The 14,562-nt window shown below is 56.6% G+C and overlaps 1 protein-coding gene across 3 annotated transcripts; it reads right to left on the reverse strand.

Moving 5' to 3' along the window:
- Positions 1–1,360: 1,360 nt before the first annotated feature.
- PRSS36 (serine protease 36) lies at positions 1,361–11,391 on the reverse strand. Of its 3 annotated transcripts, none has more exons than XM_012469963.2 (15): positions 11,324–11,391; positions 11,029–11,064; positions 10,798–10,833; positions 10,406–10,568; positions 9,702–9,982; positions 7,132–7,298; positions 5,559–5,808; positions 5,313–5,442; positions 4,703–4,959; positions 4,463–4,611; positions 3,801–4,038; positions 3,547–3,688; positions 2,589–2,854; positions 2,391–2,512; positions 1,361–1,851 (listed from the first exon to the last, which is right to left on the reverse strand). In XM_012469963.2, exons 1-15 carry the CDS (start codon positions 11,358–11,360, stop codon positions 1,573–1,575), a joined length of 2,553 nt encoding a protein of 850 aa, XP_012325386.2. In that variant the 5' UTR covers positions 11,361–11,391; the 3' UTR covers positions 1,361–1,572. The 3 variants fall into 3 exon arrangements, with proteins under 3 accessions (XP_012325386.2, XP_012325385.2, XP_012325387.2); XM_012469962.2 differs by having other exon boundaries at positions 4,448–4,611; XM_012469964.2 differs by lacking the exon at positions 2,391–2,512 and having other exon boundaries at positions 2,776–2,854; positions 4,448–4,611.
- Between the last annotated feature and the right edge of the window lie 3,171 nt (positions 11,392–14,562).

The raw sequence follows: 14,562 nt of genomic DNA on the forward strand, positions 1-14,562 counted from the left end.
GGTGGCTCATGCCTGCAATCCTAGCACTTTGGGAGGCCGAGGTGGGAGGATCGCCTGAGGTCAACAGTTCGAGACCAACCTGGCCAACATGGTGAAACCCTGTCTCTACTAAAAATACAAAAAAATTACCCGGGCATGGTGGCACATGCCTGTAATCCTAGCTACCGGGGAGGCTGACGCAGGACAATCACTTGAACAAGGGAGGCAGAGATTACAGTGAGCCAAGATTGTGCCACTGCACTCCAGCCTGGGTGACAGAGCAAGACTCTGTCTCAGACAAAAACCAAACAACACCTGTTGGGTCTGTGCTTCAGGAAAAGCAGAGCCTCGTGTCCCCACCTGCTTTCCAGAGACCAGCTGTCTGGGGCCCAGGCTAGAGGTCAGGTGATTCCTCTGATAAGTGAGTGGAAGGGGCCTGACTGGAAGGGGTCTTAGCTGGGAGGAGGGGGCAAGATATGGGGCCTGATAGGTGGGTTTCGGCAGAGGATGGGGTATGTGTAGTGTTTGTGGGAATGGCATGGGGTGACTGGCTGGGAATGGGAGCAGGTGAGACTGTTTCCAAACAAAAAAAGTGGAGATGGGGGTCTTGGTTTGTTGCCCAGGCTGGTCTCGAACTTCTGGCCTCAAGTGATCCTCCCACGTCAGCCTCCCAAAGTGCTAGGATTATAGGCGTGAGCCACCACACCCTGTCGGGTTTCGATTTGATTTTTAATTGTAGATTCATTGGCTGGAAAACACCTGCCCTTTTTCTGTGCTCAAACATCACTTCTACGACCTCTTCCCGATCCCCAGCCAGGGGTGGCCACATGTGTCCTCACTAGATTGGGAGCACTTTGTGGGCTTATATATCAGAACTTAATTGTGCCACAACTTAGCAGCTAGCAGGGAACACAGGTTGAATGAATGCAGGGAGGTGCAGGTAAGCAGTGGGTGAGGGAGTGGGATTCACATACAAGGGACCCAAGTTCTGGGCAGAACGTAAAAGGGCGGGCCCTTGAAGGGTCTGAGTATTGTGTGTGTGCAGGGGACACATCGGAGCATCACACATTGAGCTGTGTCTATGGCGGGCAGTGAGAGCAGCAGATCTGAGCTGGGGGTGAGATGTCTAGCAGGTGCTGAGGGTGCTGACTCCACTGGGCAGGTGACACACAGCCAGCTGGCCACCTGACCTCCCCGCCCTGCGGCAGGAATGAAGGAATAGCTGCCAGGTTATCAGGACATATTTCCTGAGCGCCCAAGGCCTGACTCAGAGGCTGGAGGAGGGAGGAGGGAGAGGACCTCCCACTTGGGCTTCCCGCTTAGCCTCTGATGCCCAGCCCCTCAGCCTGCCCACAGCAATGCCACAAGGCCACACAGGTGCCTGTGTTTACACCTTTATTGTCTGCTCCTCCCACCACCCCCAAGGATTCCTGGGCTCAAAATAGCCTGGGCACTGAGGCCCAATTAGCCAGAGCCGCTGCAATCTAGCTGGGTGGGGCCCTCGAGGTGCCAGCCGGCTGGGCCACATTCCAGCCCCACTGGGCGGGAAGTAGAGGGTGGAGAAGGGGGAAGTGGCGCTGGAACCACAGCCCCTCAGCTCTGGATCAGGAGAGTCAGCAGCAGCAGGAAGTGGACCGCGCGTGGGGAGCCCGAGGCCCTGGCCAGTTCTTGGGGGCAGAGGTTGCTGCCTCCAGTGGGCCAGTGTGGGGAGCCACTGGGGGGCAGGAAGTGGGCCTCTCCCACTGTCTGGGAGATCCAGGCCTCTTCAGGGCCAATGGCGGCAAACAGCTCCCTGCTTCCTTGAACAGCCACGCCCACGAGGACCCAGGAGCCTTCCGTCGTCTGGCACAGGAGGGGCGGTGCTGAGCTTGTCTGTAGTTGGCGGGAGGTCACATGTGTCTGCTGTCCTTCCTTTTGGTCCCCTGCCCCTTTCCCCAGGGTCTGGCCATGAAGCACTCTGGTCTGCATCCCTAGACATCCAGGTCCCTAGTTTCTCTCCGGTGTCCAGCCAGGGTCCCTTTTGAGGCTCAACACACAAGAATTCCAATCCTGGCCAGGCGCTGGTGCCTGTAATCCCAGCACTTTAGGAGGCCAAAGTGGGCGGATTACCTGAGGTCAGAAGTTCAAGACCAGCCTGGCCAACATGGTGAAACCCTGTCTCTACTAAAAATACAAAAATCCACCAGGCATGGTGGTGTATGCCCAGTTAGTAGGGAGGCTGAGGCAGGAGAATCGCTTGAACCCGGGAGGTGATGGTTGCAGTGTGCCGAGATCACGCCACTGCACTCCACCCTGGGTGACAGAGCGAGACTCCGTCTCAAAAAAAAAAAAAAAAAAAGAATCCCAATCCAGGTCCAGCAGTCCAACACTGCTTCTCCCCTGCCTCCCCGAGGACGCCCAGGCCCCTGTACCTCACACCTGTCCTCCTGTCCCTCTGCATACAGGACACAGAGGGTTCCAGGGAGCAGGATGCCCTGATAGAGGCAGTGGCAGATTCGTGGTGTCAAGATGGAGACAGCGGCAGCCACAGGGACTGGGGAGAGGAGACAGAGTTGTTGCAGCACTCTGGTCTCCAGCCACTCCTCATTCCCATGACGCAGGGCACTCACCTCGGTCCCGGGGATCTTTCCAGCCCAACACCCAGCAGCTGGCTCCCGGGGGGATACCGGCCGGGTGGAGACAGATGGGCAGGGCTGATGGGGAGGGCTCCACCCGGGAGCTCAGCTCAAGGAGGGCCAGGGGGGGCCTGAGTCCCAGGTGCCGGGGCAGCCGGATGCTGATGACCAAGCGGGATACCTGGTGGCCCTGTGGGAGGGGGCTGGCCCCTGCCCGGCCCAGATACACTTCAATGTAAGGCACTGTTGTAGAGCCTGGCCTGTTGGAACAAGGCCCAATGTCACCTTCTGCTCCTCCATTGCTGACAAAGTCCTTCCCAGCCCAGGGGAAGGATGACTCTCTGGAGTCATGCCACTCACTCCTGTCACCCCTCCTTCCAAATCTCCTTCTGGGTCAAGACATCTCCCAGTGCTGTAAGATCCTTTCCCCTTCCCCACCCACCCCAGATGGAGTCTTGCTCTGTCACCCAGGCTTGAGTGCAGTGGCATGATCTTGGCTCACTGCAGCCTCCGCCTTCTGGGTTCAAGGGATTCTCCTGCCTCAGCCTCCTGATTATAGGCACCTGCCACCACAACCGACTAATTTTTTTATTTTTAGTAGCGATGGGGTTTCACCATGTTGGTCAGGCTGGTCTCGAACTCCTGACCTCATGATCCACCTGCCTTGGCCTCTCAAAGTGCTGGGATTATAGGCATGAGCCACTGCACCTGACTGTAAGATGCTTAAAGGAGACTATCTCACTATTTTAAGAGTTCTTTGGGTCAGGCACAGTAGCTCATGCCTGTAATCATAGCACATTGGTCAAGGCAGGAGGATTGCTTGAGGCCGGCCTGGGCAACACAGCGAGATCCCATCGTTAATTTTTTTTTAAAACAAACAACAAAAACAAGTCATTTGGCTTTGTCCCATTCTCCCCTCCAGCCTCTAGCCTAGGAGATGAGTGAGACCCACCTGAGGACACAGTGAGTGGCTACCAGGACCCAGCCTGGAGCCAGGAGAATCCCAGTGCAGACTCTATCACCAGCCACATGCACCTCTGCTAGCCAGGGCCACAGGACCCCCATTGGAGCAGCCTCCGGCCGCAGGCCACAAGCTAGGGAGAGGAGATGGCCACCTCAGCTGGGGCCCTGTGGCTGACCCCTGAGCCCCTGCCATGGGTCTATGTGCCCCCAGGGGTCCCTAGGCCCCAAAGGTGTCCTGCTCACCACCATATTCTGTGTGAGGGGGACAAGTCTGTGTCTCAGTCTCTTCCCCATCAGGGCCCCAATCCCAGGCTAACTGGTCCTCCAGGTAGGCTCCCCGAGTCACATGGCTGATCCATGGGCCATGGGTCTGCAGAGGGAAGAAGGCTCGGGGACGTAGACAGCCACTGGGCAAGTCTCTGATTCCAGCCAGAAACCAGGTCCCCTCCTCCTGGCACAAAAGGCTCCAACACGAGTCATTCTGCAACAAAGTGCGCGTGTTACTTGCCTCTGCGCGTGCGCAGAGAATATCAGCGCTCCTAGGGCTTTCCAGGACCCCAGATTTTCCCGTTTGCGGAAATATCAAGTTCTACCTTCTCCAAATCAGACTCCAAATACTAATTTGTGGAAGAATTCAGCTTTCTCCTTAAATCTAGGGATAGAAACCACAGCAATCCCCGCCTCAGAGCCCGCCTCAATCCCCTCCCAAAAGTTCTCTAGGGCCAGGCCCTGCCCCCAGCTCGCCTGGCCCCGCCTCCACTCCGGCTCCGCCCCAATCCCAGTTCCGCAGGCCCCGCCCCCCTGGAGCCCACTCGGACCCGCCTTCCGCAGGCCCCTCCCTCTCCCTAGAGCACTCTCAGACCTGCTTAGGCCCCGTCCCCGCCGCTTACCCAGCAGCGGCCCGCTTCCTCCTCCTCCCGGTAGGCAGGGCATAGCGCGTGTGGCGGGTCTCCCGGCAGCGGCACTGCCGCCCCCTTGCGGCCGTACAGGCAGTGGCACCACCACCTTCCTAACAACTCCGCCTCCAGCAGCGCGCCTGGGCCAGGCGCGGATTCTGGGAGGGAAAAGGCAGGGAGCCCGTGCTGCGGCCCACATGGCCCCTGCCCCGCTCGGCGCCGTTCCGCCCAGCGCGGGACCCCGCTCACCCCCGCGGCCCCAGCGGGCCAGGCGGCAGCGGCTCCCGGGCAGGAAGTAGTGTTCCGGGTGGGGTAGGCACACGGGCCGCGGGGCCACGCTCAGGTTCACGGGCGCGCCCAGCTGCAGCAGCGCCAAGTCGAAGGCGTCATCCCACGTGGCGTTCTCGTGGGGCACCAGGCGCGCCACCCGCTCTGCGCGCGGGCGCGAGGGCAGCAGCACTTGCCAGGTGTCGAGGTCGCGGGGCGGGCCGTCTGAGCTGCTTCGGCTGCGGGATGGTGGGTGGGGAACGTGGGCCGAATCCCGCACACGTGGCTGAAAACCTCACACCCCTGATTTAGAGTCTCCAGGAGAGGATCCTGCATCCCTGGTGGGATCCCGACACCACCCCCATTTCAATGGCTTACTTACACCCTGCCTCCGGGATTGGACTTCTACCACGCCTCTACCCACTCCTGCTAGTTCAGGACCCCTCTTTTTGTGCTGGATCCTACACCTCCGAATCGGACCCCGCATCCCCGACGCCCCTCAGGGGAGGGGCTGGGGCCATGTAGATGGTGTCGGTCTCAGGCTGATGTGGAGAGGAGCAAGGATCGGCCTGAAACGTGGATTCTCACTCACTCCAGAAAGCAGCTGGCAGGTGCCAAGACCCAACTTTCGGACACCAGCGCTCCATAGCAGGGTCTGGATCCTGGCACCATCACCCGGGCCTCCCAGGGCCAGGCCCCTGGCCGTGGAGCCTTCCCGCACTCTGAGGGATGAGAGGCCTGGGTCAGGAGGCATCCTGCACCCCATCACTCCCAGCAGCCTCCATCCCCACTCAAATCTCTCGTGTCCTGCTCACATCCAGGGGTGTCGCCCACTCACCAGGCAGGGCAATGGTGCAGTTCTCCTCCCTGAGCTCCTGGGGATCTGACTGGGGCTTCTGGGGCTGGATGGGAAAGGCGGGTCCAGGCTCTGAACCCATAACCTGTTCCCGTATCCATGCCTCATAGGAAGCCACGGCAGTGAAAACTCCAGGGCGGTTTCTCCGTCCACAGCCGAAGCCAAAGCTGGTGATTCCTGCCTGGAACCAGCGGCCGCCTTCCTCACAGACCAGGGGCCCCCCAGAGTCACCCTAGTGACAGATGACTGCATGTCAGGGGGTCAGCCCAGGGACCCACCCGTTTATACTGGCCTCCTCGAAAAGGTCCTGCACCTCCTTTGGGCCCAACATACAGCCACTTTCTCCCTTCTCCTAGAAACCTTCCTTGGCTGGGCCTTGTCCTCTGCATTCCCTGGGGCTCTATAAACAGAAGAAAGCCCTGTAAGCAGAAGGCCGATGGCAGCCAGAGCCAAGAGCACCAGGCAAGTCCATTCAAGGCCATGCAAGAGAACCCTGCAGGCATCATCAGAGCCAAGTGACTCTTGTCCAGTGTCTAGTTCAAATAATTTCCCTCCTTCCCTTCCTTTCTTCTTTCCTTCCCTTCCTTTTTCTGTTTTTCTTTTCTTTTTTGAGACGAAGTCTTGCTCTGTCGCCCAGGCTGGAATGCAGTGGCACAATCTTGGCTCACTGCAACCTCTGCCTCCTGGATTCAAGTGATTCTCCTGCCTCAGCCTCCTGAGTACCTGGGACTACAGGTGTGCACCACCACAGCCAGCTAATTTTTCTATTTTTAGTGGAGACGGGTTTTCACCATATTGTCCAGGCTGGTCTCAAACTCCCGACCTCAAGTAATCCGCCTGCCTCAGCCTCCCAAAGTGCTAGGATTACAGGCGTGAGCCACTGCACCTAGCTTCTTCTTTTCTTTTTCTCTTTGTTCGAGACGAGCTATCTTTATGTTGCTCGGGCTGGTCTCAGACTCCTGGGCTCAAGTGATCCTCCAGCCTCAATTTTCTGATTAGCTGGGATTAGAAGCATGAGCCACTGATCCTGGCTATGCTGCCTTTGGTTTTAAAATTCATTCAGGCTTGGTCGGACACGGTGGCTCACACCTGTAATCCCAGCTTCTTAGGAGGCTGAGGCAGGAGAATCGCTTGAATTCGGGAGGTGGAGGTTGCAGTGAGCTGAGATCGCGCCATTGCACTCCAGCCTGGGTGACAAGAGCAAAACTCCATCTCAGTCAGTCAATTCACTTGGCTGGGCACAAGTGCATACAACATTAGCCGGCTGTGGTGGAGAATGCCTGTAATCTCAGCTACTCGGGAGGCTGAAGCACAAGAGTCACTTGAGCTCGGGAGGTGGAGGTTGCAGTGAGCTGAGATTATGCCACTGCAGTCCAGCCTGGGCAACAAATCGAGGTTCTGTCTCAAAACAAACAAACAAACGACTTGACATCAACCCCATCCATTAGCAATCTTGCCCTCCTTTTGCAGATGAGGTTTGGAGAGATGGCATTTATCTATTTCTCACTGGTTAGGACTCTGGCCCTGCCAGGCAGGTGCAGGGGTCTCCCCTCACCTGGCAGGTGTCCCTGCGGCCCTCCGGGTAACCAGCACACAGCATCCCTGGCAATAGCTGGAGAGTGAGGTTGAAGGGACCGGGCCGGCTGTAGAGACACTGACAGGCAGCCTCGCCCAGCAGCCTTAGCTCCACTTCCTGTAGCACCCAGGGGAGAGGCAGAGGATCTGGGGCAGAACCAGAGAGCAGGTGCTGTGAGGCAGGTATGGAGTCCCCAGCTCCCAGGGCTCATGTTTGCCCCCTCCAGCGGCTTCTTGGACATCAGCTAGATGCCGCATAGCCCCTCAGCCCACCACATTCACCGTGTCTCCTCCTACTCCTATCTGTTCTTTCTACTTTTTTTTTTTTTGAGGCAGAGTCTTGTTCTGTTGCCCAGACTGGAGTGCAGTAGCGCGTTCTTGGCTCACTGCAACCTCTGCCTCCTGGGTTCAAGTGATTCCCCTTCATCACCCTCCCGAGTAGCTGGGACTACAGGCATGTGCCACCATGCCCAGCTAATTTTTTGTATTTTTAGTAGAGGGGTTTCACCGTGTTAGCCAGGATGGTCTCGATCTCCTGACCTCAGGTGATGCACCTGCCTTGGCCTCCCAAAGTGCTGGGATTGCAGGCATGTAATCCTCTTTCTACTTCTTCATCTCAGGAATGGTTCCATGAAGCTCCTAGTGAGAGCTACCATGCATGGTTGTGCAGGTTGTGCACTGCAACACTGGATGAAATGTAGGCACTAAAATCATTAAGTTCTGAGCCCACACGTGGAGCTGCGTTGGTCCAGAGAGGTTACCCTTTTCACAAAGGTGCCATACGGACTTGATGTGGTCCTGTCCTGAGTTGCTAAGCATGAAATCACGGTGTCATCCCTGCCTCCTCTCTCAACTCCTCTCCCCCAATCAGTTCCCAATTCGTGAAAACCTCTCATCTGTGACTTCCTGGCATTCTCACCAACTACTTTAGTTGAGGCTGCATAGCTGTGGGTCTGGATAACTGACCCAGCCTTCTGGCCAGCCTGTTCCCCTGAATGTTGTTCATTGCTGAGTAACATTCAACATCAGCTCTGATCTCACCAAGAAAAATAAATGGATCCCACTCTCTAAACCTGGTGCCGCAGCCCCATCCTGCATTTGATGGAAACAGCTTCAGAATCCAGAAAGAAGTAGGAGGTGGGGGAAGTACAGACAGAACTCCTTCCCCAGCTCACTCAGAATCTGAGGTCACATGACAGCTGAAGCTGTATTTGGGGCTCACCAGGGAAGTTGGGGATTGTCCTGGGTGTCCCTGGAGCTGATAGGGTGCTCTGGCTCTCGGTCTGACCCTAAGGCCTTCATGGTCGGGCCTCAGCAGCCTTTGCAGCCCAGGTGCCTGTCCCTCCCTCACTCCAGCCTGGCGTCCTGGCCCTTCTTCATCTAACATGCCTCGCCTGGGTGCCCAGAGTGGCCTTCATCTCCCCCCGTCTTCCTGCAATTCACCCTCGCTGGGTGCCCATTGTCAGGATGGCCTAGCCCCTTCACACAGACTTCCCAGGGCTCACAGTGACACTTCCTCGTCACCTCCTGCCCTGATGGGACCTCCACAAGCAGAGGTTGTGGCATCTCCCCGTGCAGCACCTTCCCGAAGCCTCCAGCATGGGCACAAGTCTGACCAGGGCCGATTTGGAATATTTGTTGGGGGTCCTGGGAGCATGGAAAACTTGGGTGATGGGGATGATGGGGGTGGAGAAGTGGTCTGTTCTCCCCACCTTCTAACATGATATGTGCTTATTTATTGAATTTGTTGCTTGTCTGTCTGCTAGGATGTAAATTCTGAAAAGGCCGGATTTTGGCTTTTTATGTTCACTGGTGTCTCTCTAATGTCTAACACAGCGCCTGGCATGTAGAAGGTGCTCGAGAGATATCTTGTGTGAAAGAACGGCTGAATGAATGAGCGTGGGTAGGGAGAAGAGAGGAGGTTGAGAGTAGAGAGATGAGTGGGGGTGGATAGGATGGGAGGAAGGTGGAGGGAGGGAGGCACAGACTGGCATTTGCTAAACATCTATCATAGCCCAGCGCTGGGCTTTAGTACTTTACCATGGATTACCTGAGGTGAAATATCCAAAGTGCGTTGGTTACTGCTATGCCAGGCACTGTACATGAACTTTACATGGATTTTCTCATTTAATCCACCCAACCACCCCTTGAAGTGGGCACGGCTGTTTTCCTCGTGTTATAGAGGAGGAAATGTACTGGGTGAAGTGCTCTGTCTGACATGGCAGAGCTGGGATGGGAACCCTAGTCGGATCCTAAATCCAGAAAAGAAAAAACTGGAAGGAAAGGTGAGGGAATGGGGTGCGTGTGGGTGACTCCGTGGTCTTAGTTTGAGAATCCTTGAGGGGTGGAGGCTACATGGAGATTGGTGGGAGTCACCTACCGACCCGGGGAAACCTACCTTCCAAGGCTCTCCACGGGGCTCCGCTCCAGGGTCCTACCTCCCGAGGCGCCCCCTCTCTGGGAACCTCACCTCCCGAGGCCCCGCCTTAGGGACCCCACCTCCCGGGGCCCCGCCTGCCCGAAGCCACATTCCTGTCCCGTCCCACTCACCTGCCTCCTGGACGTCTCCCCAGCCTGTGGCCCAGCAGGCGGTGCCGTGCGCGAAGCGGTGTGAGGCGCGGGGCAGGCAGACGGGCTGCACGGCGGGGCCCAGACTGGCGGGTGAGGCCAGGCGCAGCAGGGCCAGGTCGGCGCCCAGCTCCACTTGGCTGTAGTTGGCCGGCACCATGATGGCTGCCACTGCTCGGGCGTGCGCGCCGTCCAGGGGCCCGTCCTGGGAGTGCACGCCCAGCAGTACCGACCACTCGGCCGCCGGCTCCAGCGTCCCGTTCCTGCGCCCGGCCGGGGCGGGAGAAGGTTAGGTCGACCGTATGGAGGGGGCAGACCCTCGTTGCGGGGCCGGGGCTCAGAGCCAGGAGGGCAGGTGGGGTCCGATCCAGATGTGGGGCTGATACTCCTCAAAGGGGAAGGGCAAATCCGATCTGGAGGTGGCGGCGGGGGCGGGGGACGGGGGAGGGGAGAGCATTGGAAAGATGGGATTCAGGCTCGGATATTCTGTGGGATGGTGGGACCAGTCTGGCGGCCTCGCCGCACTCGGAACCATGATGCCTCGAAGAGCACCTCGCTTTGGGGACAGCTCCGCTTCAAATTATCCATGAGGGTGGAAGTGGGGCGGCAGGAGGGGAACAACTGCGGAGGCGGGGCTGGCCTTTGGCGGAGAGGGTCGGGGGCTGGGCGCCGGGGCGAATACTCACGTTATGAAGCAGTGAGCAGCGGAGAGGACCCAGGAGGGGGCGATGAGGGAGCCCCCGCAGATGTGGCCACCCCCATGGTGCAGGCTCACCTGCCAAGGCCAGCTGCCCGGCTGCGCGTCTGAGCCCCCTACGATGCGGGCCGAGGGCTCAGGGCGCCCGCAGTCTGCAATGGGGAGCCGTGGAAGCCATAGCCTGCCTCGGGTTCCCCACTTCAGAAGCCCACGTAACTTAGGACAAAGCCCCGTCCTCCACCCGCTATCGTTTGCGTCTCTGAACAAAGAACACCAAGGACCCAGGCTCTTCTACGTTTCTGGTCTTTTCCACCTCCCTCTCATGCCCTGACCAGCCTTAGCCTCCTTTAAGGTCTGAGAGCGCCAAGACTTCTTCCTTACCCAGATCTTCAGGTTCTTCCTGGGTAGGACTGAGAGCTGGAGCCAGAGAGCAAAGAGAGGAGGACACTTGTGACTTCCAGGCCTGCACTGCCCAGCCCCACTTCATGCTCTCCAAGACCGACCCTATCTTCCCAATTCCCTGTCCGTTTAGCACCCCCTGCCAGCATTCGTGCCAGTCCTCCTGTCTTTTCTGCCTCTGCATGTGACTTTCCCCCAGTCCAGCTGCCTTACCTGAGTCCTGGAAGGCTCCTGGGATGGGACTGATGCCTGGGAAGACAGAGGCAGGCAAGAAGAGGCTGGGAACCTGTACTCTGTATGTGCCTTCCCTGACTCCCTCCTCCCAGCCTCATCTCCCCAGGGTACCCAGGACTCCCTCTCCCTCCTCTGATACACCCTCCTCTTTTGCTGCCTCACTTTCTTCCCTCTGACACCCGGCTCCCCACACAGAGCCCAGGAATCCTGCTCTCCAGCCCCCCAGATGCTAGGACCCAGGCCCTATGCAGTCGCCCCTGTCCCCTGAGGTTACCAAGCATCACAAGAGGGAGGAGCAGGTGCCAGGCCATGGGGCTAGAGTCAGTGGAGGCAGAGCTGAGTGAAGATCTGCTTTCTGCAGGGCTCTGTCCCTGCCCAGGCAGCCCGTGACTCCTGATGGTCCCAGGGGCAGCCCCACCCTCCCTGGCTGGAGCCCATCTCTGGGAATCTGAGAGGATCTGGGGCTGGAAGGGGGAAGTTGGGGAGCCTGAAGGCCCCACCCAGAGCCCTGCACACATCTCACGTCTCTGGAAGCCCAGGTGGGGATGGGGGACAGGTGTCCTAGCTCCAGGACACCTGTTGGGTGGGAGAGAGAGGGATGAAGAACACTGTAGGCAAAGGCCAAAAGAGGAGGACCGCCGGGGGCTGGGTGGGTCCATGGTGAGCAGTGGCCCGTAGGACAGGGAAGTGACCCCTCACGGGCATGACTCACCGGAGACCTCACCTCTGTTTGGGGTGCGGCTGCCCCAGGGGCTTGGCCTTTTCTTCTCACACAGCTCTGGTTACTGGAGCTGCTGGCCAGGTCCGGGACAGGAGCCCTAGGGAATTCAATCCCATCACAACAAAAGGATCACAGATTCCGGCAGGTTGGGCAGGCCATAGGGACCTGGGAGGGGGCTGGGCAGGCTGGCGAGGCTGAAAAAACCTCCACTCTGTTCTGTGTTCCAGTGACAATGCTCTCAGCTGCCTTGTCACTTACTCTCTGTGACTTTGGGAAAGTCACCCAACCTCTCGATGTGTATCAGTAAGAGCCCATTTAACAGACATACAACCTGGTCCGGCATGGTGGCTCACTCCCGTGATCCTAACACTCTGGGAGACTGAGGCTGGAGGATTACTTGAGGCTAAGAGTTCAAGACCAGCCTGGGCAACATGGCAAGACCCCATCTCTACAAAAAATACAAAAATACAAAAATTATTCATCACAGGGCATGGTGGTGCATGCCTATAGTCCTGTCCCAGCTACTCGGGAGATGATGTGGGAGGATTGCTTGAGCCCAGGAGGTCGAGGTTGTAGTGAGCTATGATTGTGCCACTGCACTCCATCCTGCATGACAAAGCAAGACCCTGTCTCAACAACAACAACAACAACAACAACAACAACAAAAAGAAAAGTAGAAAGAAACATATGGCTCTTCAAAGAGGAATTGAGGAGAGTTTAAGGAAGAAACTATTTTTTTTTTTTTTTGAGACGGAGTTTCGCTCTTGTTACCCAGGCTGGAGTGCAATGGCATGATCTCGGCTCACCGCAACCTCCGCCTCCTGGGTTCAAACAATTCTCCTGCCTTAGCCTCCTGAGTAGCTGGGATTACAGGCACGCGCCACCACACCCAGCTAATTTTTTGTATTTTAAGTAGAGACAGGGTTTCACCATGCCGACCAGGATGGTCGCGATCTCTTGACCTCGTGATCCACCCCCCTCGGCCTCCCAAAGTGCTGGGATTACAGGCGTGAGCCACTGTGCCCGGCCAGGAAGAAACTATTTATAGAGGTGTAGGCAGGGTCAAGGGAAACCCAAGAGTCCAGGCATGGGTCCTCCAGCACTTTGGGAGGCTGAGGTGGGCGGATCACCTGAGGTCAGGAGTTCAAGACCAGCCTGGTTAACATGGCAAAACCCGGTCTCTACCAAAAATACAAAAATTAGCTGGGCGTGGTGGCACACGCCTGTAATCCCAGCTAGTAGGGAGGCTGAGGCAGGAGAATCGCTTGAACCCAGGAGGTGGAGGTTGCAGCAAGCCAAGACTGTTCCCTTGCACTCCAGCCTGTGTGACAAGAGCAAAACTCCGTCTCAACAACAAAAAAGGAAACCAAAGAGGGATTATAACGCACCCTGGGACCAGCAATAATGGAGAGCCCTTGCTACCTGCTGGCCTGCAGAGGCAGAGAGAGAGCGGTTACTGGAAACCGGCAAGAGCTGCAGCTGTGGGAGAGCAAGCTGTTAGGAGCCGTGGCCTTCAATAGAGAAATGCAGCCTTTAGCAGCAGAGAGGGAGCTGCGAAAGAAAAATCCCCATCTCGCTCTCCTCTCATTCTATTTTTAATTAAACCAATTAAAAAAATTTTAGAGACACATTCTTACTCTGTCATCTAGATTGGAGTGCAATGGTGTAATTATAGCTCACGGTAACCTCAAATTCCTGGGCTTAAGTGAATGCCCAGCTAATTTTTTTTTATTTTTTATTTTTATGGAGATGGGGTCTTGCTATGTTGCCCAGGCTGGTCTCAAGCGATCTTGCTGCCTCAGCCTTCCAAAAGTCCTGGGATCCTCCCATCCTCTGATCACTCGCCAGCTCCTCTCATTGCCTGAAATCTCCCAGAGGCCCGAGTGCAAAGGAGCCTGTTATATGCTCCATAAAGGTCATTCTCGGGGAACAAATCAGGGTGGAGAGCAGAAATGCAGGGTCAACCAAGAATATTCGCACACACATATCTATCTTCTTACCAATAATATCAGCTAATAATAATATTGATCTGCCGGGCACGGTGGCTCAAGCCTGTAATCCCAGCACTTTGGGAGGCCGAGGCGGGTGGATCACGAGGTCAAGAGATCAAGACCATCCTGGTCAACATGGTGAAACCCCGTCTCTACTAAAAATACAAAAAATTAGCTGGGCATGGTGGTGCGTGCCTGTAATCCCAGCTACTCAGGAGGCTGAGGCAGGAGAATTGCCTGAACCCAGGAGGCGGAGGTTGCAGTGAGCCGAGATCATGCCATTGCACTCCAGCCTGGGTAACGAGCGAAACTCCGTCTCAAAAAATATATATATATATAATATTGATCTATGAGTCTAGTTGCCCTAGAAAACAGGCCTAGGCAAAACCTGCATGTTTGTGCTTAATTGGGAGGTACAATTCCAGGGTGGCAAGAATGAGGGAAAATGAGAAGTGAGCAGGAAGAGGGAAAATGCAAATCCAGCCACCCAATAACGGGCTGGACTCAACTGATAATCCTGCTAGCCTTAGCTTGTCCACAGGAAACGATGGAAGTAAATTGAGTATTAATTTCAGGCTTGTTAACAGTCAGAGTTTCCTGCCAGGCATGGTGACTCACACCTGTAATCCTAGCACTTTAGGAGGTCGAGGAGGGGTGGATCACCTGAGGTCGAGAGTTCGAGACCAGCCTGGCCAACATAGAGAAACCTGTCTCTACTAAAAATACAAAATTAGCCTGGTTCGGTGGCTCATGCCTGTAATCCCAGCTACTCAGGTGGCTGAGGCAGGAGAATCATTTGAA

The sequence above is a fragment of the Aotus nancymaae genome, unplaced genomic scaffold (genome assembly GCF_030222135.1).
Source record: "Aotus nancymaae isolate 86718 unplaced genomic scaffold, 86718_ANA_hifiasm-v0.15.2.pri h1tg000049l, whole genome shotgun sequence".
In the NCBI taxonomy this organism is placed as follows: domain Eukaryota; kingdom Metazoa; phylum Chordata; class Mammalia; order Primates; family Aotidae; genus Aotus; species Aotus nancymaae.

Excerpts from the sequence above, each read along its gene's own strand:
- PRSS36 (XM_012469962.2), bottom strand. The coding sequence starts at position 11,360 with ATGGCCTGGCACCTGCTCCTCCCTCTTGTGATGCTTG. Across the intron at positions 2,855-3,546 it reads GCCACTCACTGTGTCCTCAG|GCCAGGCTCTACAACAGTGC; the intron begins GTGGGTCTCACT and ends TTGTTCCAACAG. Across the intron at positions 2,513-2,588 it reads GAAAGATCCCCGGGACCGAG|TCCCTGTGGCTGCCGCTGTC; the intron begins GTGAGTGCCCTG and ends TCCTCTCCCCAG.